We start from the raw sequence: 26,570 nt of genomic DNA, 5'->3' as shown, positions 1-26,570 counted from the left end.
TGACTATTTACTTTTGTGCACTATTTATTTATTTTTGTAACATAGATTTTTATGTCTTGCACCATACTGCTGCCACAAAACAATGCATTTCATATGATAAATCAGTGATAATAAATCTGATTCAACCATAACCTCAACTCCACATTCCTATCTCCCTGGTAACCTTGCATCCTCTTGCTTATCAAATACAAATCTACCACCATCTCAAGAGACTCTGCTTCCACCATAATTTGAAAAAGGATACCAAAGACTCACAACCATTTGACAGAAAAAAAAATGTTGCCTCACCTCTGTCTTAACTGGGCAATTCCTATTTTTAAACCGTGAACCCTAGATTCCAGATTTTCCCACAGGAGGAACCTTGCTTTCCACATCCATCCTATACAAGATCCAAGGGCCTTACTTTTCTTCTAAACTCCAAGGGATATGGAACCAAGTAGCAAGAACACAACAACTTAAGGAGCAGGAATAGCCTATCTAGCCCCTCAAGCCTGTCCTACCAATTCAATAAGATCACAGCTGATTTTCTATTGTTTCCCTTCTCTTTCTCTATATCTTCTGATTCCTCTAATATCCAGAAATCTATTGATCTCATTTTTGAATGTGATCAATGGTTGAACCTTCATTCCCTCCAGGATAGAGAATTCCAAAGATTCACCATCCTCTGAGTGAAGAAATTTCTCCTCATTTCAGTCCTTACATGGCCTACTGCTTATTTTGGCACTTCGACTGCTTGGTTCTGGAGCCTCAGACACCATCTACCCCATCAAGTCCTCTGAGAATAGCAAACGGTTTTAAGAGTAGAATTTCTACATTGTATATATTGCTTTGAATTGTGTTTTTCGAAAGTCAGGATGGAATATCAGCAATCAAAATGAACCTTGATTTCACTCAAGAGGGAAGATTTTCCAATTGTTTTAGTAGGTGACATAAACCCATACAATCCAAAGAAAATGATAAAATTTGCTGACATATCCTGCAGGCAGAGCATTCTACAGCACAGACAGTTCACACATACACACACAGTCTAGCCCCACCACCCCTGCCTATCTGCCTTCCTCAACCACAATTGTAAATTCTGACAGAGAAGGCTAGTCTATTTTCCCCTCCAAACATTCCTTACAACATCCTGCAGCAGAGCTAATTATAGCATTTACATCTTATTATCCTTGCCTTGTCTCCTTCAATATTTTTCTTCTTCACATGTTAATCTAATCTCAGCTGAGGTGAATTTTGGATTCCAACCACACAGGTCCAAATTTACACTGTTTGGTTCCTAATTTCAACTCTCTTTTCTAGGCAATTGCTAGATGTGTACACACAGTCTTATCATTTAGAAATTTACATTTTGAGAAAGATAGATGGGGGAAAAAAAAATCACTTTTTCAGTCAAACCGAAGTACTTCCAGATAATAAGCAGCACTGAAAAGGGCTACTTCCCAGTTGGTCTGGTCAGTATTTATGGTTCACACAAATTCTTACCCACCTCATCTAATGCTGTCAACATATTCTTCTGTTCCTTTCTCCCTCATGTTTTAATGTAATGTCCCATGAAACGCTTCCATGCTACTCATCTCAACTAATCCTCGTGGTAGTTCAACATTTTTTTGTATTCCACATTTTAATTACTGTCCGGGTAAAGAGATTTTTCTTGAATTCCATTTTGAATTTATTAGTGGGCATCTTATATGTATGTATGCCCCCAAAACTTCTCCAAATCAAACCCTTTCCTAATCAAAATGCCCTCTATCTTTCCTTTTTTTTCCTATTTTTCCTGATCTAACTCATTTCTTGATTCTGATATTCCTACGATTAACAGGTTTACAGACTGTCGCAATGGTCTACTGGAAATCAAGAGATATCTGCCAATTAAGTTTTATACTATATTGAATTCTATTGCACTCCACATGGCATCAAATCAAAATGGCACGTTTCAAAAGGTCATCATTGGAACATAAAAATGCAAATTTATGTTTCTTTATAGAATGCAAGAAAAAAAAATTTGACAGGATTCTACCACATCCTTGACAACACTGAAGTGTGTCTTAACTGGAGGCATTGCTATGGATAACCTGAAGACATCTCAAATAAACACTTCTGAAGTTTGTAACACAGAAAAAACAAGCATAGATTTTGCATGTAGTAAAGTCCCATAAACAACAATCTGTTTTACTGCTTATGGATAAAGGATAAATAATTGTCAAATATACCAGGAGAAAATTCTGCAAAAAAACCCAAAAATGCCATGGGAATGAGATATTCTGCAGATGCTGTAATCGGAGCAACACACACAAAATGCTGGAGGAATTCAGCAGGTCAGGAAGCATCTCTGGAGGGAAATGAACAGTTGACGTTTCAGGTCGAGGCCCTTCATCAGGACTGGAAAGGAAGAGGGCAGAAGCCAAAATAAAAAAAGTAGGGAGAGCGCGGAGGAGCACAAAGTGGCAGGTGATAGGTGAGTCCAGGTGAGAAGAGGGAAAGTAGGTGGGTGGTGGAGGAAGGGAGATGAAAGGGAATGATGTGAGAAGCTGGAAGGTGATAGGTGGAAGAGGCAAAGGGCTAGAGAAGAAGGAATCTGATAAAAGACAGTGGACCATGAAATAAAGGGAAGGGAACCTGAGGAAGGTGATGGGCAGGTTGTGAGGGTGGGGGAGGGGAAAGAGAAAGGGTGAGGGGGACCACAGGAATGAGTTTTAACAAAGGTGGGGGGGGGTGAAAAGGGGGAAAACAGAGGGGAGGGGTTACGGGAAGTTAGAAAAATCGATGTGGATGCCGTTAGGTTGGAGACTACCAAGGCAGAATATGAGGTGTTGCTCCTCCAACCTGTGTCTGGCCTCAAAGTGGCAGTAGAGGAGGCTGTGGATCAACATGTCAGTCTGGGAGTGGGATGTGGAATTGAACTGGTTGGCCACCAGGAGATTGTGGCTGTTGCAGCAGACGGATTGAAGGTGTTCGACGAAGCGTTCACCCAATCTGCGTCGGGTCTCACTGATGCAAAGGAGGCCACACCGGGAGCACCAGATGCAGTAAATGACACCCTCAGATTCACGGTGAAGTGCTACCTCACCTGGAAGGAATGTCTAGGGCCCTGAATGGTGGTGAGGGAGGAGGTATAGGGGCAGGCGTCATGGGACCTTTTCTGTTCCCTGAAGAGGGCAGATGGCACCAAAACATTAGCTTGGATCAGGATTGGCCTACAGCAACCCTTGGATTGGCCCTTAAAAATTCCATTACATTCAATTTCTTCCATAACTTCCCTCTAATGTGGCAATGTAGAGGAACTAATTTGAGGATTATGATGGTTTTGAGGGTAATTTGTGGGGGGGGGGGGGGCGGGGGGGTGGTTGAGGTTGGGTGGTTCTGAGAAGAATCGTTCAAGGGGATGGGGGAGAGATAGGCTGGTGACTGGCAGAATGGAGGGGGAGATCAGGTATGTCAGTTAATTGGGAGACATGCAGATGGGATAGCACAGAGACGTGATTGGTAAGGACATAAAGGTATAAGTGGGACTGCCACAGAGAAATGGATGCCTTCGACTTTCCATCATCAAGTCAGGTAAGGCAGAGGAATGACGTAGGCCTCATTTCTCCAGTTATTGTGGTATTCTCACATGTCTTGGAGATGCAGAAGAATTCTGTGCAAGTGATGTCAAATGAACATTGTGCTCTATTCGGCATCCATGCAAGTGTAAGTATCAGGATGACATGGGTGCTGAAGTGCCAAGATCAATGTGGGCCAGTCCCTTGTTCTAACATGAGAATAGCCTTCCATGCTTAGATTGCAGAAGGGGTAGTCAAATATTTTGAGTTTTTGAAGCTGGGTGCAATTCTATGACTTTTAAAGAGAGTGTTACCACTGAAGTTTCATTGTTGGGGGTCTCTAAAGATAGTTGAGTCACAATCTGAATCTTGGTGATACAGAGCAGTTCATTCAGAAACCACCACTACCAGTAGAACAGTTAGCAAACAATTTGTTCTGAAATTGAATAAATGTTAAGCTAGAAACAAGCAGCACAGATTCATACTGCACCTTTGAATCTTGTGTATGAAAGATATTGGGATCATCCGAGCTATCCACCATAATCTTATGACGTTCATTCTCCTTTGACTGAGAAATTCCCATGGTATCAGGACGCTGAGACTTGTGGCCTCCATGGCGATCTGCTCCCATGCGATCACTGCTGGTGTTCCCCATTGTGTTAATGGTATTGATGCTATTGCTCCTTTGTTATAGTAACAGCTCCACAAGCATGTTCCTGTCTGGATAAAACAAATAAAAAAAAGCTGGTTTTTTAAATAGGAAATCAGTCTACCTTGCCAATGAACAACACCAAATACCCAAACTATAGAAAAAGGTCTATCTAGTGAAAGTAGTATTTTCCATTTTGATCCAGACTTTATTTCTTGTTCCATGTATAGGCTTTGGGTTTTGAAACGGTAGAAATGTTTTGCAATATACAGACAGCCGAAGGAGAAAAAATTGTGTAAGCATTTAGGCTTCTCCAATGTTGAATTAGTGTGTAAATGTACCTTGTAGTGGAATTGAACTGTACAAATTCTGTGAAGTGTTTTTCCTCTGCAAGGAGATTACCTATCTGCTAATGGCCAACAGGTATATCTCATCATGATGCTTTACACAACATAACTGTATGGGACAGATATTTGGAATTTTCCTGACTGTTAATGTTGCACATTTGTAATGGAAATGAATCCATATGGCATTAAATAGTTAAAAATAGCCATTCTAAATGGTGCCTAGTCACAAGTAGTTGGGTCTAAACTGATTAGGCAAGTTTTAAATATCTGCAACCTGATAAAAAGGATTCCTAAAGTTTGGAGTTCCAATTCCACTATATATTTGCAAAATAATTCATTGTTCATGAAGCCTAAATACTTTGACATTTTTTCTCCTCCAGGTGCTTGAGCATCACAAGACATTTCTAACACATAAAAACTGTAAAAAATTGAGTGGTAGAGGTTCAGATTTTATTCTTAAAAACAACAGTTGAAGGATTAGTTAATTGTCATGCAACAGGAAATAACTAAGACTTCCTTCCTGTTGCAATTAACCCAGTAGTCTGAATGTGACCTTTCAGCAAACTGATACTTAAAAGATAATACAAAACAGAATACATGTAGCCTTTCACATCATCTCATCTTGGCCCAAATGATTAACTCTTTACCCAAGATGATAACCATACTTCTAGCCAGTGGAAATCAGGCTCTCAGGTTCTGCATTGTTAAGTCCTCTAAGCAACACGTTTCAATGAATCACCTCCTATTCTTTCAAACTCCAGAGAATATAGGTCCATTCCTTTTAATAGCTCCTCATAGGACACCTCTCATCCCAGGAAACAATCCGGTGAATTACACCTCCTCTAGATATTTATATCTTCCTTTGGCGAGCAGACCCCATCTCCAGGACTCCGGTCTAGGACACCCAAATCCTACTCCACAGCTACATTTCTCAATCTCACCTTTCAAAAAAAAAATCTACCTTTTCAATCTTCATACTATTTGGATTATTTCACATTTCCCATGTTATGTTTCATCTACCATTGTCTTGCCCACATACTTAAGTGCCTATATCTGCTTAATGCTTCTTTGCATCCTCCTCCTGTAACATCATAGTATGTCACCAACTGCTCTTAGTGTTGTCGATCCATTATTTTAGTGCAGAAGCTTTTAGAGGTTGTCTATCAGTGTAGAGAATGCTACTTTGCACAATGCAAGTTCTTTAATAGAGTACTTCTTTGTAGTATTTTAGCAAGTGAATGACAAGATACTGAGATAGTCAGAATTGCTGGTAATGAAACAATGAAATTTTGCCTGATCTGTTACAGTGCTAAGATTAACATGTATATTTTAATACAAAAATATATAGCAAGGTAAAAATTTGACATGGCTTGTATGGCTAATCTAGAAAGTTTAGCCAAAAAAAATATTTCAATGGACTGTTTATCTTAAAGATAATCTTATTTTGCCAAGTGTCACACTGTTATCATCCTCTTTGTAGCTATTCCATGCCAATAAAGGACTTGAGTTAGCACTAGGACACTTACTGCATGCAATTGACTCCTAATATGTCAGCCAAGTTTTCATTTGTGCCCCATGTTTTCTCAGAGTAACATGTGTTTTCAGGATCAAAGATGCCTAAAAGAATGTGGGAAAGAGATAATCGGTCTTTCATGAGATAAGTAGCCATATGAAGAAAATAAAGGGATCAAAAGGCCATATTCCAAAGACAAATAATCACTGAAGAAATGCATCTTAGGTGACAGATCTGTAAATGTAGATGGTCACCAGAAATGGCCAGGAATAACAGGCCTGTTAAGTACAAATGGCCTCTGAAGAGAATGGTTAACAATCAAGTATTGATTATATGAATCAAAGGAAATGTCTTGTTATGATCAAACATTGACCAGAGCCAGGGGTCTCCAGGGTACGTCACATAAAGAGCTAGAAGACGCATGATCAGTTTCAGATTGATTAAGAAATAAAACTGAACCTTTGTATAATCGGGGGAATTGTTGTACCTCAAATCCAAAATGTGTATAAAAATGCTATGCTTTGTATAATCAGAGGGGGTTTGTGGACTGCACCAATAAGGTGATCAGTCCCTTCTTCCTTCTGCATAAAAAATAAAAAACAAAAGAACAAAAGTATGCTGTTTGACCCAAGACCAGACTTTGCAGGAGTGATTCTTTTGCTTCGCGACAACTGGAATACTGAACATCGGGCTTAATCCCATCCAAATGAGATAGCATGTGGCCATGTGCCAAAAGAGAGGGAACTGTGTGATTCAACTGAGATTTTAAATGATGGAACAAATAAAGCTGCTCAAACAACTGCATTTCCATTCAACTAACCAGTCTAAATAGACACGATGGAGGGAAGAATTTACACTCTATATTGTGCTAGTCATGGCAGATAAACCAAACCAGATGAAAATAGAGATGTTATTGCATCTAATTGATCAAAAAAAGGGAGAGAATTGCACTATACTATAAAGCACTCAAATGAGACCCTGAAGAATTCATTAGATGTAATACAAGCACACCTAAAAATAAAGCTGCTCAGCTTTAGTGGTTCTTTGGACATGGTTGAGAGCAGGGGAATCCTTTGACATTTTCTTAAAGGAGCTCACGTTGTTAGGAGATAATTATAATTTTGCTGATTTGAAGGATTTATTCATCAGAGATCAGATTATTTGAGGAATGCAGGTAATCCAGCTTGAGGGAACAGGTATCATGCAAAACAGAGTTACTAAAGTGCACAGATGTGCAAAGAGCAGGCACAGTGGCGTAGCAGTTAGCGTAACACTATTACAGCGCCAGCGACCCAGGTTCAATTCCCACCACTGTCTGTAAGGAGTTTGTACATTCTCCCCGTGACTGCCTGGGTTTCCTCCAGGTGCTCCGGTTTCCTCCCACATTCCAAAGACGTACAGGTTAGGAAGTTGTGGGCATGCTATGTTGGCGCCAGAAGCATGGCGACACTTGTGGGCTACCCCCAGAACACTCTACACAAGAAGATGCATTTCACTGCGTGTTTCGATGTTCATGCGACTAATAAAGATATCTTATCTAAAAGCAAACTGGAAACATTCGATGGCCAACAGAAGGAAGTATACAGAATGGAGTGCAAGTCAATCAGCAAAGTACATGAGTGGCTGGAAAAGAAATGCCCTGAATACAGGAAAAAATGGGCACAATGTGAATTGGAAAATCATTTCTAAAATACCGCAAGACGATGAGGACATAGAGAGTTCTTGGAGTGGACTAGATGAGCCATGCAGGAATGAAGGTAGGGCTAGATTCAGAGTATTGATTGAATACAATATGCCTGATGCTGAATGAGGTCAATTCACTGGAAGGAACACTCAGTAGACATATCTAGGCCAAGATGTTAGTGAAAGAGCATTTACTGACATTTCGATGACTCAGAAGCAATATGTCCTCCTTAAGTAAACCTTCAGGTGGTGCAGTTAAAATTAACATGTTATGTCCTGCTGATGTACTACTGATGTCATATCCAGCAGGGAGCAGATGCCATCTCCCTGGCCCTACATTCAGCTCTGGAGCATCTGGACAGTAAAGACACCTACGTTAGATTTTTGTTTATTGACTACAGCTCTGCCTTCAATATAATAATCCCAAGCAAGCTTGTCACCAAACTCCAAGACCTAGGACTCAACACCTCCCTCTGTAACTGGATTCTTGACTTTCTAACAAACAGACCGCAATCAGTGAGGATAGGCAGCAATAACTCTGACACAATTATTCTCAACACTGGTGCCCCACAAGGCTGTGTCCTCAGCCCTCTACTCTACTCCCTATACAGTCATGACTGTGTGGCCAGATTCTGCTCTAACTCCATCTACAAGTTTGCAGATGATACCACCGTTGTAGGCAATGAGGCGGAGTACAGGAAGGAGATAGAGAGCTTAGTGGAATGGTGTCATGACAACAACCTTGCCCTCAATGTCAGCAAAGCAAATGAGCTGGTCATTGACTTCAGGAAAGGGGGTCGGTACACATGCTCCTGTTTACATCAATGGTGCTGAGGTTGAGAGGGTACACAGCTTCAAGTTCCTGGGAGTGAACATCACCAACAGCCTGTCCTGGTCAAAGCACGTAGATGCCAAGGCAAAGAAAGCTCACCAGCGCCTCTACTTCCTCAGGAGGCTAAAGAAATTTGGTTCGTCCCCTTTGACTCTCACCAACTTTTACCGATGCACCACAGAAAGCATCCTATCTAATGGATGTATCACAGCTTGGTATGGCAACTGCTCTGCCCAAGACCACAAGAAGCTGCAGAGAGTTGTGGACACAGCCTAGCGCATCACGGACACCAGTCTCCTCTCCTTGGCCTCTGTCTTTACCTTTCGTTGTCTTGGCAAAGCAGCCAGCATAATCAAAGACCCCACTCACCCAGGACATTCTCTCTTCTCTCCTCTTCCATTGGGTAGAAGATACAGGAGCCTGAGGGTACGTACCACCAGACTTAAGGACAGATTCTACCCCACTGTGATAAGACTATTGAATGGTTCCCTTATACAATGAGATGGACTATAACTTCACAATCTACCTTTTTGTGACCTTGCACCTTATTGCACTGCACTCTCTCTGTAGCTGTGACAATTTACTCTGTACTGTTATTGTTTTTACCTGTACTACATCAATGCACTCTGTACTAACGCAATGTAACTGCACTGTGCAATGAATTGACCTGTACGATCGGTATGCAAGACAAGTTTTTCATTGTACCCTGGTACAAGTGACAATAATAAACCAATACAATGAGACTCCACTGAATAAAAACTGACACAGAAAGATGCTGGAAATCTGAAATAAAAACAAAATGCTGTTAATATTCAGCAAGTCAGGCAACATCTCTGGAAAGAGAAGCAGTTAACACTTTAAGTCCAGGAACCTTCATCAGAATACTGAGTACACTGAAGCCTGTTGGGATATGCTCTCTGAAGGTGGAAAACCCTTAGGATCTAGACAGTTATGATGGGCATTTTATCACTGTAAAAAGTTCACAACAGGATCATAAAGATTGCTTCAATGTAAATAATCACATTAGCCATGCAACTCACAGATGAATATCCAGATGTTATTCACAAAACAAGGAAGTTTGAAGTGCAAATGAACAAATGGAGACAGCCAAAAGAAAACAAGCACACACTTGCAACAAAGGTGCCAAATATATGCCACAACTAAGAAATAGAGATAGTGAGAATGAAACCCACTTCAGACTGACAACAGACATGGCAGAAGACAATGTTGTCTAGACATGCTTCACATGCCAGATGATGAGGTAATGATTGAGGAAGGCATCCAATATGGAAGGAACAGGCATATGTCCAGATATAGAGAAACAGTCCATTACCCAAGTATCTGATAAAGGGCACAACTGCAGCTATAGATTATGGTTTTCTCATTATTGAAGGAGGGATGCAATATTAGTTGACTCTGCTTTAAGAAATGCAGCATGCTACCAGCTGCTTTGGGTTATTTTTACAGAAATTTAAAAAGGTTGCTTCTATAGATAAAGCTACTATCCATATAAGAAATGTGGCTTTCAATAATGCAACTTCTTTTATATATAAAGTATGTCTGTTCATGTGCTTATGTTACCAGTTATCTTCTAGTTTTCTTGGGATTGAGTGGGAAGATAATGAAACATCTTCTGCCAGCTCACTTTTCCAGTCTTGCTTCATATCAGCAGCAAACTTGGATACATTACTGTTTTATTATTCTGCACTCATGGAAATCATTATATTAATCTGAAAAAATATCTTACATGTTTCATTTCCTCATGTTAATTATGCTAATTACGCCAGTTAACATGCTGTGCGATTCAGTAGTAAAGCACTATGGTCTGTTCCAAAAGCACTTGCTGCAGAGATTTCTTCCCATGGTGGCTCACTGCACAGGACCACAGTTCTTGTCATTATCTGAACCACAGAAAGAGGAGGAGGAGCTATCAATAAGATGCTCTCTAGCTTTACTTAATGATTCAATTATTTTTCCCCTTAGTTCCAGCAAGTAGACCGAATTGCCAGGGCACAGGTTACAAGTAAAACCATGGCAGCATGCAGACCTGAGCAACATTCAGAGCTGGACTGATGTCACATGTAACATTCACTCCATTAAGTGACATGCACTAACCAAGAGCAAGTCCTCCTAATTTCCCTTGATTCCCAATGACATTAGCAACAACGGATCTCTCACATTCACATCCTGGAGTTTTCCATTGACTAAAGACATCTGAACCAAAATTTAGCATGGCTTGAAAACCAGGTCAGAAGCTGGGTACGCAATGGCACGTGACTCAATGTCTCATTCCGCAAAGTATTTCACAAATGTGACTGATTAATTTTCACTTGCCTAAATGACTGCAGCTCCACTACACTGAAGTTGCTTCACGTTGTCCAGAATAAAACAGCCTTTCTGAGGCTGCAAATGCCCTGAAGAACAAACTCAAGCAGCTTGGACTGCACATTCTCGTTATAAGCAGCAGCAGTCTGGACCAGGTAACAGCATTAACAAGGCTATAATGAAGCAGCCATTGTGGGATTAAAGGTAATAGTGGAATCACTTTTCCCTGGGTAATGCTTCACCAATCCTAGTGATTTGTTGCAACCTGCTGGAGTGCTTTGAGCATGGTATTCAGAACAAACATGACTACAGCCTGTACTTACAGGCCATTAAATTGAGCTTATATATGAAACATTCAGGCCTCCACTGCAGCTTTCAGACATGTACTTCCACTTCTCCTTGTGCTGTTAGAGTAGCTAGGACATCAAATGTTACATGATGGCAAGTGCATTCCATCATTTCCATACTGGAAAGAACAGGTTTCAGGGTCCATTCAAAGACATGCAAGATTAGAACTGGACTCAACTAAATTCCTTCATTGTTGGGATGGGGAGAAAAGTGCTGGAAGGAGGCAACAAAGCAACTAAAAGAAAATGACAAGGCCACGCAAGAAGTAAGCTGGAGGCTCTGAATTTCAAATTAGAGCTTTGGGTACTTGTCACTTTTAGAAGTCAGCAAGGGCAGGCAACCAGAGGTCATGAGTTTGTTTTGTGATTGGCCTTGGGCACTTGCATTTTGGAAGAGCTGATAATTGAGGCGGCTTGAGTCTTCCCAATTTTAACAGTAGGAAATGAAGACTCATCCAGTATGGGATATCAACAGTATGCATGTATAATATTAACTTTCTTATTGTTCAAGGAACCAGTTAGCACATTCTATTTGAGTAATAATATAATTTTGGTTACTATCAGAGTTTGTAGATTTTCTTGCAAGCATAATTAAACATAATGCACCAAAATTACAGCAAAAAAGCCAACAATTCCACACAGCTTTTACCTATGCAAGTACATTGAAGTTCAGGTCTCCTGCATTTGCAAACGTTTGTGCAGAAGTCTGAAAATGACCACCACTGTCACTTCAACTGCACACTGATACTGGACATGGTGTGTTTGAGAGATGTTTTAGCTGAATCTGGCTGTTGAACCTGCTGCAGGTTCAGTGATTCAATTCATTTCAATAAACAGAAAAGAGCTGCATGGGAGATTATAAAAGTTGTAGTTTTGTTTTAATTTAAAAATGATTGTATTTTTAATAGTCATTTGCTAACATCAGAAACAATCTTTCAGACTGTTTGGCAGTTGCTAAAGGGCTCGAGGACTACACAGTTATAGATTATGGTTTTCTCATTATTGAAGGAGGGATGGAACATGTGTAATGGCTTAACAGGGTCTAAAAAATTGGTAATCAGCAAGGTACTTCACATTGTTCAAGGCATCAATGATTGGTTGGGAATTGTCTTCACTAAGGAAGTTTGAGCTTGGATACCTGTTCAAAGATTAGTGCAGATTTAGCAGAGAGGCACTTCAAGGAAATTCAAAGCTTGTATCTATTGTAAATCATTGAATTGCCACAAATGACCACTGAATTAGAGAAGACATTTTGGAATAAGTATCTAACTGCAACTCAGTTACTTTATGTGGAATTCTCCTACAAAGTTCTGCACATATGTCCTACCCATCTAGTTCACGTGTTTTTTTAAATCCTTTCTCCTCTGGAAATTTAGATATAATTTATCTTTTATTTATATCTCCACCAGACACATCTTTACTACACTCATTCAGCCAGCAACCACTACCACTTGCAATATTCAATTTCTCCCAGTAGCAATCTGTCCTTGTGATGTGTGCCCCTCCCCCTTTCTCCGCAATTTTACGCTCACTATTTTCCTGCTTTTCCCAGTTCTGATTAAAGGTCATTGACCTGAAACGTTTACTGTTCCTCCTTTCGTAAAAGCTGCCTGACGTGCTGAGTATTTCCGATATTTTGTTATTTGAAATATATGCTTTGTTTTCTCATGCTTATTTGAATAAAGGGGATCCAGGTCGTAGGAAGATTTGAGTCATTTCCTAATGCGTCAACAATATTAAGACAGATCACAAGCTACTATAAAAGTTCATATCATTATAATTCCATAGTTAAAATTGACCAAATACGTGAACAACTTTTTGGTACAAAACCATGCACGTTAATTGCAATTAAACGGAAAATGAGCGCCAGCGTCAGGTGCAGCTGAACTGATAACAGCCTGGCTCCCCATGCAAGTTCAACACCACCGGCTCGACACTACAGTTAAAATGTTAACAACCCCGAAGCGAGGCCTCCCCAAAGCCACGACTAAATTTAGGTCCAACAGTCACCACCGCCACCCACCCCCATTTTAGATCAAAATAGAAATGACACACACGCACAGTGATACCAAGTTACACGCAGGGTCTCTGACTTGCATTTTACCGGTGATAGGTGATGTTACCTGCAGTCTGGTGGCTGACCTGTTGCTTGTCACATACTGCTTCACACCCCCCAAACGTAAACGCTCCGCATCGCGCGTACGCGCGCCCGGTGCCGGCTTGCTGGAGCGTGCGCGCGCCCTGGCGGCGGCTCGTCCCCGCCCTCCGGTCACGCAGACCTTGCGATGACACCCCGAGTCTGAGCAAACCCGCGGAGAACAGCCACCTGCAGACTCAGCACCAACCAACTCTGATACAGATCCTGAGAGATGGGTTGCTGGTCAGTTCTGTTTCTGTGTGCAAGGGAAATACTGTGGTGCTTGGAATTTAAAACAAAAACAAAACAGCCGGAATACTGAGTAGGTCGGGCAGCGTCTGTCGAGAGAGAAAAAAAAGTTAATGTGTCCTTTCAACAGAAGATCTGTTGAATATTTCCAACATTTTGTTTTCACTTCGAATTCCCAGTATTGTACATTCGAAATGCAAATTCCTATTTCCAGTTTACACTTCCTTTTGACACATCTTCTGTTCTTTGTTCCACTACCACCCTTTTTAGGTTGCACCATCATCCGTTTCGACATTTAATCCTTCCCGCCTTCCACCCTGTTACACACCTCTTGTTCTTCTCCCTCCAACGTTCTGTGCATCTCGATTCATCCCTAACTTCTGACGAAGTATTACTGAACTGAAATATTAACTTTGGTTTTTGCTCCACCTGTGCAGCATTTCCAGCTTTTACTGCTTTTAGTACGGGGTTCCAAACGCAGCAGTATTTAGCTTTTGTAAGATAGAGCTTTTGATGTTACTTAGAAATACAAAATAAAACTCTAGAGGTTCAGCACGTCAATAACACGGTGGGTGGAAATTAAGTAAATATACTTACCCTTATCCTAATGTTCATTATAAAAGGCAGCATTCATTTCATTTACTTGTCGCCCTTTTCAGGCTCAAAATCTAAAGAGAGCATCCAATCTACTTTCTAACAAGTAGTTTTTATATAACATCACACAGTTAGAAAATAATCTTAATGTAGAGGAGCTATCCCTGTAAATAAGCCTCTATTTAATAACTATTGTGAGACTAATTTATCCTCTGTGACATTGCCTATGCATTATATATTATCTGGAGTACAGGTGCAACATTTAGTTATTTGTAACCTGCCTGACTCCTTAAGACTAATGCTGAAATTGAAGAATCCAGATAAATGTAGCTAGTAAATATTTACCTCTGTCCCACATACATACTCAGATTACTTTCCTTTTTCATTTTTAAAGATTTATTTGCATTGGTAGCAAGTGTGAATGATGCAAGCATGACCTTTCTATGCAACAACAACAACCACAATGATGCTGAGTCATTGAATTTTATTTTGTGTCATATTACATGTACTGTCTTTGGGTTAATATGCTTTGCCAATTAAAATATGAAAATCAGAAGTATGGCCTGATATTTATTGACATTACTTCTGGTTTCAAAGAAGTCCATATATTAAAATTATAAAATTAATTGTTAAAATTAACATTTAGAAAAACTATCCAAGAATTAAATACTGATACAGCCAGGAGATAGTTACTACAACTGATATGAAGTGTTTTGACCAAGATTTGTTTTTAAAATTTTTTTTGATTAATTTATCTGTCAACTGTACATGAGCATAGTTATTAAACTTTTCATTATAGCCATGGCTAGAACTATGCCTAAAATTAACATAGAAATATTTTAACTTACTAACTGATCCTTGCAAAATTTCACATAGGGAATTAAGAAAAGGAGTATTCTCAAGGTCCTAGACTTCTGAAAAATAGAGGAACAGAAATGCATTTCAGGATGATTTAAAACATTTTTTAAATTCTTGTGCCTTAAATTTTATAATTCTATGTGAAATTCCCACATTGTGATTAGACATTCCCACCAGAGTTTTTGTAATTATGCTGAATTATGTAGGATTATTACTGTTACTTTTATTCCAAATATGGAATATCTTATTATCTTTGTAAATTTAGGATGTCTCTGACTTGTTCTGAAAAATAAATGCCTGGAGTATTACTAATACTATGAGCAGAAGTGCAAAACTACTTTGTCAAGCTAACCTCCAAGAAGCAATTACTGACAATTAGAACCAGGTCCAACACAATATAGGTGTACAACTGGACTGTTGGCACTTAACTGAGTAATCACAGTATTTTTTCTCTACCTTTCACTTTTCGTTGATATTATTTTATTGCTTTTAAGTTACAGATCTATTTACCTTTCTTTCTCTAAATTGCAAATGCACCAGCTGAATGTTCTTTATTCCCCCACATCCTTACTGATTGAAACTGTCCTTTTGGACATTCCCAATTATTGAAAATCTTCACTTTTTTCTTATTATTTAAACTGTTCACAATTGTATCAGCCAATTACTACAAATTATTCTCTTATTCTTTTGAAAGACAGTGATTGAATATGCATACACAATGTTTCCACTTCTAGTACAGTGGTGCAACTGGTAGAGCTGCTGTCTCACAGCTTCAGCCACCCAAGTTCAATCCTGAGACCTCCAGTGCCACCTGTGTCGTATCCCTGTGACCACATGGGTTTCCTCCAGGTGCTCTGATTTCCTCTCACATACCAAAGACATGCAAGTCAGTAAGGTTAGTTGGCCATTGTACATTGCCCCTAGTGTTTAGGTGGTAGATTCTGAAGGGAGTTGATGGAAATGTGGGGAGAACATTAGTGTAAATGGTTGGTGGGGAGAAGGACCTGTTTCCATTCTGTACGATGACTAAGAAAGTAACAGATAAGAAAGGTGCAAAAGATAAACTACTGGAAGAACTCAGCAGTCAAGCAGCATCTGTAGAGATAAAGGGACAGTCAATTTTGAGGTTGAAACTCTGCATCAGGACTGAGAATGTAGAGGGAAGATAGCCAATTTATAAAAATGAGAGGGAGAAGTGAGACAAAGGCTGGAAAGGTGATAGTTGGAACCAGTTGAGGGGTGGAGGGATGATGAGCAGATGGACTTGGGTGGGGAATGGGAGAGGAAAGGGTAAAGACACAGGCTGGTAGGTGATAGGTGGAACCAGCTAAGGGAGGGATGAAGGGTAAATGCAACCACGCGGGGAGGGATGGAAAAGGTGAACAAAGGGACAACCTGGATCGACTGGTGGGAGTGGGTCACCTGAAATTGGAAAATTCAGTGTTCATGCCAGTGGGCTTTAGCTACTCGGCGGAATATAAGGCGCTGTTTTTCCAGTTTGTGTTTGGCTTCAATGTGGCGTTGGAGAAGGCTGAGGACTGACAGATCAATGTGGGAATGGCGAAGGGAATTGAAATGACATGCAACCGGAACCAGAAAGGTAAAATCTGGAGGGAGTGAACAGGAATGTGGGGAGAATGAAAAACGGGATTATTGTAAATGGTCGGTGGGCCGAAGGGCCTGTTTCCACGATGCTGTATCTCTATGACCCTATGAAGAGGCACATTAAGTTTTGGATCCCGGTCCTTTGTGAGAGACCAAACAATGGGTTTTGGACCTTGGTGCTTTGAGGGAGAGATGGAAGTCGGCCTTTGCCTCTTGCACTGGCCATTTCCCAGCTCACTCGCAGCTCTTCAGCGGGGAGGGCTTGACCCGCAATCTTCGTCCATCCCCCGCATGCCTCTCAGCGGCACTGTGATTGGTTGTCGGAGTGTTGCGTGTGTTTCCGGGTTAGCCGGACGTTGGCGATCAGTTGTTTTGTGTCCAGGGTAGAGAAGGGATCGGGGGGGGGGGAGACTGACATCTTCATCCCGGACTCGGGTGCCTGCCTCTCCGGCCAGACGGCCATGGGAGCGGAGAGCAGTGCGGCGAGGAGCTGCCGCCTGGAAGGGCCGCCGCTGACTTTGCCCGGTGGTCTCAGCGTGTACCGGGCGACGCTGGACGAAGAGCAGCTGGCATCCGTGTTCGTGTATCAGCGGGGCAACGAGGACGCCGTCAACAAGGCCGCCAAGGTGAGCACAGCCAAGGCTTGGGGCAATGGAAGGCGAGGCGGGATCGCTGGGATTCTCAGCTCTTGTTAGAAGTTTGATCACATGAAGCCAACACATGTCGCGCTTACCAAATGAAGGTTGGTTATTGTAGCCACGAGTTGTGATGAAATACCATACCAGTTATCGATGTAACTAGTAGTACTGGATAGATCTCCTCAACATCCTACTTATAACAACATGCATTTGTATAACTTTTTAAATTTAGCAACCTGTCTCCTGCTGTTTCAATATTGTGGAAAAAAAACTAGTGCCAAGCCATAAGAACCTACTCATTTATCTGGAATTCTCATGGAACCGGCAAACATTTGAGACTATTCTGCAATTTCATTTTTTTTCAAAAATGTGAATTTGCATTTGGCGCTCTGGGTTCTGTTTTTAGTTTATTTGCATTTATACATAAGGACAGTGCCGTTGTCGGTTGATTAGCATCCTGTTTGAAGATTTGACACTTCACGTGGTGATGAGTAACAGTCATTCATTTGATCTATTTTGTTAATACTTTAAGCCTTAAAATATAAAATTGTAGTGTAAAACTTTGTTATTTAAAAGGGTGAGGAGATGACATAGTTTGGCAATTTATTTAAATATTTATGCATAGAATACTAGTTTGTGGTGTACAGTAATGTTTTTTGTTTGAGTATTTCTCATGCATTTGGCATCCCTGCTGCCATTCTCTGTGGATACCCAATGGCTGAGGTTATGCTGTAGTTCAGATTGTTGTGTGTCTTCATAAGAGAATAGTGAAGAACTTTAATGACACATTTGCTAAAGTTGGAGCCTTCATAGCTGAAGGTATGCCTGCCAAAGCAAGACTAAAATCATGACTGAAGCTTGAATTGAAGGAATGCATTTACCTTGAAGAAATGTGGGGCTTGAGAAAATTGAGGGTGGGGGAAGATCAAGCTTGAAAATAAGAATTATAAATGGAAAATCCAAAAAAGACTGTAGATGCTAGAAATCTAAAATGGAAACTGCTGAGTGTTTTCAGAACTTCTTGAACAGTTAACATCTGTGGAAAGAGAAGAGTTAAAGTTTAAGGTTGAAGACCTGAGAATTAATTGTTACTTCAATGGTGAACCAATGAACATAGAGTGGGACTTGGTGTGGTATGACCGCAGAGTTTCAGATGAGTTTGAGTTCATGGATGGTAGATCCAAGGAGGCTAGGTTGGAGTGCATTGGATTAGTTAACTCCAGAGGTAACATAATGCAACTTTGCCATTTAGCGGGAGCAGTTCACTGCAGTTTTATATCCTTTTCCCTAAGTATGGAGAGGAAGGTCTGACTTGCAATATAAACAGGAAGTAGTCCTTGTTAATTTTGTGTCACCCTTCACTGAGATTGGCAGGCTGCCAGAATTTCAGTCACCAGCATAGTGGAATAACCTGCTTGTCGGCACTATTCCTGAAGTAGAGATGTAAATTTGTGATATATTATTTTGTTTCTTCCCCAAAGTCACATGGGAAATGGGTTACTTACAATAACAAAACACTTTATCTAGGATAGATTTTGTTTGAACTGCAAAGCTAGCTCAGTTAGGAAAAATTGAGTTTGAAGAATCATGTCAATGAAGATTTGCCTTCCAGTGTATCCTATTGCTAATTTAGCAAAAATATATAATTCTTTCAAGGGAAGCTCTATAATTTACTGAAGCATTTCCCTGTACAGTGAAACTGTAAACAATTCTTCAGAAAACTTAACCTAGAAATTGATCAAGCCATTAATAATTTCCTTGCATAGCATTGAACTTGGCAATTATTTGACGGGGAGCAGGTTTTGAAAATGATGTTGATGCTACCCAATGGGGTGTAATTTTTAGATTTTGATTTCTATGGCCAGGAACCTTCCATATCATCTGATTGAATCTATGAAAATTTTGAAAGCAATTAATTCCCTTGTGTTTCTTCTAACTGTAGACATTTTGATAAATTGAATAGACAATCTGTACATTTGTTTAAGCATCTATGGTGTTGAGTTATTTGTTTAAATTTGAATAATCTGCTAATATACTCTGGGTGTATTTCTTCCATTTGAAATATGTAGAATGCTCAATATCTTTCCTTTTTAAAACATCAGATTTGAATATCCAGTTTAATGAAAACCTATTTTTAAATATAAAGTATTGCAAATCTGTAAATAAAAAGAGATGGTGATTGTTTAAGCTGTGTGTAAATTCATTATCAAGTGAAAAAACAGTTTGATGTTTTGGACCAGTTCTACTGAAGGGTTTTGCATCTCTTCACAACTTGCTCTCCCACCTATCTTTTGAGCCTCAGCAAAGCAATCATACCTTTGGCAACATCTGAGAGGATCTATCCTGGGCCCAGCACATTGATGCAATCACAAAGAAGGCATTGCCAGTGGCTCTACTTCTTTAGGAGTTTGAGGAGATTTGGTATGTCACCAAAGACTTTTACAAATTTCTATAGATGTATGGTGGAGAACGTTCTGACTGGTTGCATCACAGCCTGGTATGGAGGTACCAATGCACAGGATCGCAAGAGGCTGCAGAGGGTTATAGATTCAGCCAGCTCCATCACGGGCACAACCTTCCCCACCATTTGAAGCACCTCCTCGTTAAGAGGTGGTGCCTCAAGAAGGCAGTATCCATTGCTAAGGACTGTCACCATCCGTAACATGCCCTCTTCTTATTACTACCATTGGGGAGGAGGTACAGGAGCCTGCAGATCCACACTTAATGATTCAGGAACAGTTTCTTCCCCTCTGCTTTCAGACTTCTGAATGGTCCATGAATATATGAATGCTGTCTCGTTATTCCTTTTGCACTATTTATTTATTTTTGTAATTTATAGTGATTTTGTGACTTTGCACTGTACAGCTGCCACAAATCAACAAATTTCACGTCATAAGTCGGTGATAATAAATCTGGTTCTGATCTTATCCAAGTCATTTATATACATTGTAAAAAGTTGAGGCCCCAGCACTGATCACTTGGCGCACCACTCAATATTTTTAGCCATCCAAATAAATATACGTTTATGTCTCTTGTTTCCTGGATGACACACCAAAAGTGGTTTTTGAAGACAAAATCCTTTTGAGGTATCTTCTTCTTTTTAAATATTTTTATTAATTCCAAATAAAAAGTACAAAATGCATGAAACAAAGGAAAAAAAAATAAAATGTTACAAAATAAATTTATTGAATCACACTAGAAATCACAATGCTTCATATTAATAAACAAAAATGATAACTAATTAGTATTGATAAGTTGGAATAATTTTATTATTAAAAAAAATCTAATCCCACTACCAAAACTGAAGCTGTTTAGTAGCATCATAAAGACATAGTAGTATTGGCCAATATCTGTGCTATGAGCACCAAATCAGTGGTTTTGAAAGTAGTTCAAAAAAGGTCCCCATAATGTTTGAAAGTTCAGAATAGATCCAGAAATAAAACAACAGATCTTCTCTAAATTTAAATATGACATAACATCCCGTAACCATTGAGCATGAGTGGGGGGAGTAGTTTCCTTCCATTTAAGCAATGCAGCCCTCCTGGCAATAAGAGAAATGAAGGCCAATGTGTGTAAGTTGGAAGTCTCCAGAATTATATCTTTTTCTCCAACAATCCTGAATAATGCTGTTAAAGGATTTGGCTTAAAATTTATTTTAAAAAGTACAGAAAAGGTTTGAAATACCTCTATCCAGTATTTTTCCAGACTCTGACATGACCAAAACATATGAATTAAAGAAGCCTCTCCATTATTGCATTTGTCACAATAAGGAGCTATATCCGAATAGAAACGCGATAACTTGTCTTTGGACAGATGAACTCTATGGACCACTTTAAATTGAAGGAAAGAGTGACATGCACATAATGATGAAGTATTAACCAGTTTAAACATTTGATTCCAAGTTTCCTCAGAAATTGAAATCTGCAGATCATGTTCCCAAGCGTTTTTAATTTTGTCTAAAGGGACCTATTTGTTCCTGATAACCTACCATAAATCTTAGATATTGAAGCATCATAAAAAGGCTTCACATTGAAAAATTACATCCAGTAAGTTCTTATCAGGACTTATAGGGAAAGTACGTACTAGAGATTGGAGAAAATCTCTAATTTGCAAATATCGAAAAAAATGAATTTTTGGCAAATGATATTTAGTTGACAATTGTTCAAACGTTAAGAAATTTCCTCCAACAAACAGATCCTGAAAACAAGTAATACCCAGTCTATCCCATTCTTTAAAAACTATATCAGTCATAGAAGGTTTAAAAAAAAATTAGCAAAAATGGGACTAGACGAAGAAAATCTCAATAAACTATAATATTTTCTAAATTGTAACCAAATCCTCAAAGCATGTTTAACCACCAAATTATCAGTTTATTTATTTATTGATAAAGGAAGTGAAGAGTCAAGCAAAGAAATAATAGAAAAAATTTTAACAGAATTATCTTCCAAAGAAACCCATACTGGACAGGCCTCATGATTAATATAATGTAACCAAAAAGTAAGATTTCATATATTGACTGCCCAGTAATAAAACCTAAAGTTGGGTAAAGCAAAGCCTCCATTGTTTTTAGCTTTCTGAAAATGAACTTTATTTAATCTAGGATGTTTATTTTTCCATATGTAAGAAGATATAATTGAGTCAAGAGAATAAAAAAAAGATTTAGGAATAAAAACAGGTAAAGCCTGAAATAAATACATAAATTTAGGTAAAATATTCATTTTAATAGAATTAATGCGGCCAATCAGCGATATAGAGAGGGGTGACCAATTTGGTAAGACCTTTTTCACATAATTCAGTAAAGCAAGAAAGTTCTCTTTAAATAAATGTTTATAATTTTCAGTAATAGTTACACCCAAATAGGTAAAATGATTTCTTACAATTTTAAAAGGAAGGTTAATATTGAATGGAATCAGATTGTTCAAAGGGAGAAGTTCGCTCTTGTGTAAATTCAGTTTATATCCTGAAAATTGGCTAAAACGGGAAAGTAAAGAAAGCATAGAAGGTAACGAAGTCTCAACATTGGAAATGAAGAGCAGTAAATCATCAGCATAGAGCGAAACTTAGTGGGTAGTATCTCTCCTAAAGATGCGGGAATCTCTGTAGATTCTCGAAAAGCAATAGCTAAAGGTTCTAGGACCAGGTCAAATAGCAAAGGGCTCAAAGGACATCCCTGTCTGGTTCCGTGTTGAAGTTTAAAAGGTTCAGAAAGTTGAAAGTCAGTAAGAACACGGGCAGAAGGAGGTAAATAAAGTAATTTAATCCATTGAATAAAATCAGGCCCAAAGTTGAATTTCTCTAAGGTTTTAAGTAGGTAACTCCATTCGACCTGGTGAAAGGCCTTCTTGGTATCTAGAGGAATCACACATTCTGATATTTCCTTAGAAGGAGAATGAATAATATTCAATAAACGATGAATATTAAAATGGGAATAACTGTTTTTGATAAACCCCGTCTGATCATCGGATATAATTGTAAAATATTTTCTAATCTACGAGCCAAGACTTTAGATAAAATTTTAACATCAACATTCAGTAAAGAAATTGGTCTGTATTGAAGAACATTCTGTTGGGTTTTTATTCTTTTTAAGAATAAGTGAAATGGAGGCTTCATAAAAGGTTTGTTGTAACCTTCCCAATTTAAAAGAATCCGAAAAAACAGAACTTAAATAAGGTATAAGTGGTGAGGAGAAAGCCTTATAGAATTCTCCTGGAAATCCATCAGGACCCGGAGTCTTTCCAGAGTGCATTGACCATATAACCTCGGCGATTTCCTCATGAGTAATAAATTTATCCAATTGTTTTCGGTTATCAGCAGAGAGTGTAGGGATACTTAATTGGTCAAAAAAGTTGTTCATTACAGTATCATCTTTAGGAGAATCAGAACTATAAAGTTTGGAATAAAATTTTCCAGAAGTATCATTTATTTCTAAATGATCCGTTGTCCTTTCTCCACTGGCTTTGCGAACTTTAATTTGCTGTCTAGCTATAGCGGTTTTTAATTGATTAGCCAGTAATTTACCTGTTTTATCTCCATGGATATAAAATTGAGTTTTATCTTTTAAGAGTTGATTCTCAATTGGATATGTTAAAAGGAGATCTAATTTGGTTTTAATTTCAACACGCCTTTTATATAAAGTGGGATCTGGATCCAAGGCATATTTTTGGTCTAGAAGTTTTAATTGATTGGCTAAATCAATCCTCTCTGTGTTAGCTTTTTTCTTAATGCTTGCCACGTAAGAAATAATTTGTCTTCTAATAAAGGCTTTAAAAGCATTCCATATAATAAGACTAGAAGTCTCTCCTGGGTATTCTCTTTAAAAAAGAAAGTGATTTGTTTCTCCAAAAATTTTAAGAAGTCTTTATCAGATAGCAAAATTAAATTAAAACACCAGGATCTGTTTGTTTGAGGGAGTCCGGGGAGATTTAAAGATAAAAATACAGGAGCATGGTCTGAAAGAGCAATCTCTTTATATTCACAGGATCTGATTGATGAAATCATTTGACTGTCAATAAAAAAAAATAATCAATCCTGGAATATGTGTGATGAACATGAGAAAAAAATGAATATTCCCTGTCTTCTGGATGTAGAAAATGCCAGACATCAGTAACGCCAGTTTTCATTAAAAAAAATTGAAGAAATAAAGCTGATTTATTAAGAGCTGCTGGTTTAGTAGATGACCTATCTAACCTTGAATCTAACCAACAATTAAAATCTCCTCCTAGAACCAAAGAGTAAATATTGAAATCTGGCAAAAGTGCAAAAACTCGTTCAAAAAATCCTGGATCGTCTGTATTTGGAGCATAAATATTGACAAATACCACTAGTCTATTATCTAACTTCCCTGATATTAGAACAAAATGACTGTTAGTGTCCGTTATTACCTTATGTTGAGCAAATGAAATGGTATTGTCTATAAAGGTTGAACCCCCCCCCGATTTAGCTCGGAAAGAGGAATGATATTGTATCCCTCTCCATTGACTGAAAAAATGTAAAGTATCACAATTGCGTGTATGAGTTTCTTGTAAAAAAAATAATTGAGGCTTTGAGCTTTTTAATGTAAGCAAAAATCTTGTTTCACTTTACAGGATGGTTTACTCCTTTAACATTAAAACTCATTAAATTAATCACTCGATCCATTTTAATGTTGTTTAAATGTAAGTAATAAACAAGGTAATATACAAGCCATATTAGAATGTAGATTCAAATAAGACACTGAATTTTCCAATAAGGTAACTAAGCAACAGACTTGGCTAAAAGCCTAAAACAGCTTCCAAAGAAAGAACCCGATTCCCCCCTCCCCCCACCCAAAGAGAGAAAGCAGCCAACCAATAGGAAGCTGGCATTTTTACCTAAAGACAGTATAACCCAAATAATCCTGTTACCAATTTCTCAAGGTTGGTAAATTTCAACCCAGTCTAAGCAGTAACTTGAAAGAAAAACTCACGGTTTCAAAATCATGGAGTAACAAGTATCTTTGTTAGTTTATTAGTAAAAAAAAACCTCAAAAGAATATATGTAAAATAACGTGTCAAAAAAAGGATCAAAAATCAAAGTACATAAACATTCAAAGTATTAGTAAAGGGCTATCGGGAAAAAAAAGTAGATGTTTATGAAGAAAATTACGGAGACTATCAATCCTCAGATTCCAGAAAAGCTTGAGCGTCTGCAGGGGAGGTAAACCACTTATGTGAGCCATTTTTCAGAATAATTCTTAGCTTTGCAGGGTAGCGAAGCAAAGGCTTGTAACCTTGGTTAAAAAGCTCCGACATGACCTTTTTAAATTTCACACGTTCATTCATAACTTTGGGTGAGAAATCTTCAACAATTCTAATCTTGTAATCTTGGTAGTTAATCATTCCTCTTCGGCGGGATTCACAAATTAAAAGGTCTTTGATTTGAAAGTCACGCAGCGAGATAATGACTGACCTGGATTTGCCTTCCATAAGAAATTTGTTCACCGGTGACCTGTGTGCTCTATCAATCTTAGGTGCAGCTTTTAAAATAGAAGGGAACAATTCAACCAGAAGGTTTGCAAAGAACTCAGTAGGTTAATTGCCTTCCACAAGCTCTCTGAGACCGAGAATTCTAATTTTGTTTCTTCTGTTCCTGTTTTCTAAGTCAATAATCTTCTGCTTTAGCTTTCCAATAAATTTAGATTGCTTTTCACAAAGCTTTTCCAAGTCATCGATTTTTCTCATCCAGAACTGAGAGAGATGCTTCATGCTGTTTAATCCGTTCGTCATGATCATGTAAAGTTTCTTGGAAAGAATCCAACTTAGAATTAATCTGCTGGTTGCCTTTGAAATTGTTCAAATTTCTTGGAAGAATCGTCCGTATGTTTTTGAAGCAATTGTAAAATAGATTCCAGAGATGCAGGAAGGTCGTCTTCCTTAGCAGTTTTAATACCTTTGGCACCCCTTGTAGCCATGGTGAAGTAAAATTGCAATTGGAGAAAGAGGTTCAAACCAGGTTGAGAAGGTAAGATAAATAGGAGCTTCAGTGTGTAGCTGTTACTCCATTAACGACCAGCAGGCTTATCCTCCTTTTGAGGTATCTTGGGCTAATGAAAAGTGGTATACAAAAGTTAGGTCAACTCCATCTTGAGTTGTTTCAACTGTGTCTATTTATTTTAAAGGACTGGCTTGTAAAAACACCATTAAGGATGATGCTGTAACCAACACGCTGTGCTTGGGGTGACTGCCACGTTGGCTTCTATCAACCTTCCCCTGAGCTGAGCAGTTAAAATTGGTCAATCAGTGATAAGAGAGCTGGGGTTTGCAGTAATAGTTTTGTAATGTTTAATACTGCTGGTTGAACAGATGATCATTTCCTTCATTTGGTTCTGATCATATAGCAACATATCTTTCTTTTATCTTGTTTTCTACATCCTAATTCCTTTATCATCATGCAGTTGCTTCACCTTCAGAGGAGGGGACTGTCTAGGCTGTTTTGATTAAAGCATCACAACAATACTTTGAAAAAGTCATGGGTTTTCTTACTTTTCGTGAACTTATTTCTCTTTTCCAAATAGCAATCTCTCTTCGTGACCACCAGCAATGTTTTGGCCAAGCAGTACTTCACCTATGTGTAGATCTGCAGGAGATGGTCAAGGTCCTCAATGAATATATCTCCTCTGTCTTTCTTCATGGTAAAAACATGAAGACTTTGGAATGAGGGGAAGTTAATGGGGATGTCTTGGGGATAATATGCATTACAATAGAAGAGGTGCAAGATGTCTTAAAATATATGACGGT

At 38.8% G+C, this 26,570-nt stretch overlaps 2 protein-coding genes across 9 annotated transcripts in view; one reads left to right on the top strand and one right to left on the bottom strand.

Annotated features, from left to right (window-relative positions):
- The window catches only part of LOC127568112 (5'-AMP-activated protein kinase subunit beta-2-like), a 39,295-nt gene extending 25,603 nt beyond the window's left edge, over window positions 1-13,692 (bottom strand). Inside the window, exons 1-2 of one of the 3 annotated variants that reach the window (XM_052011436.1) lie at window positions 13,359-13,692; window positions 4,030-4,259 (exon numbers count right to left, since the gene is read on the bottom strand). In XM_052011436.1, coding sequence (XP_051867396.1) covers window positions 4,030-4,194 — 165 coding nt within the window. In that variant the 5' untranslated portion in view covers window positions 4,195-4,259; window positions 13,359-13,692. Of the gene's footprint in view, window positions 1-4,029; window positions 4,260-13,296 lie in introns of all 3 variants that reach the window. The other 2 variants (XM_052011437.1, XM_052011438.1) reach the window with 2 other exon arrangements.
- Window positions 13,693-17,049: 3,357 nt separating this feature from the next.
- scyl3 (SCY1-like, kinase-like 3) overlaps window positions 17,050-26,570 on the top strand; it is a 33,810-nt gene continuing 24,289 nt past the window's right edge. For 5 of the 6 annotated variants that reach the window (XR_007955963.1, XM_052011183.1, XM_052011182.1 and 2 more), the window contains exon 1: window positions 17,074-17,304. Coding sequence is in view for 5 of the 6 variants with exons in the window: in XM_052011183.1 (XP_051867143.1) it covers window positions 17,140-17,304 (165 nt within the window). In the remaining variant the exon portion in view is untranslated. Of the gene's footprint in view, window positions 17,305-26,570 lie in introns of all 6 variants that reach the window. The other variant, XM_052011186.1, reaches the window with a different exon arrangement.

Source organism: Pristis pectinata, chromosome 3 (genome assembly GCF_009764475.1).
Source record: "Pristis pectinata isolate sPriPec2 chromosome 3, sPriPec2.1.pri, whole genome shotgun sequence".
Taxonomy (NCBI): domain Eukaryota; kingdom Metazoa; phylum Chordata; class Chondrichthyes; order Rhinopristiformes; family Pristidae; genus Pristis; species Pristis pectinata.
Note: the sequence above shows the minus strand (reverse complement) of the source record. Positions and strands in the feature narration are given on the sequence as shown.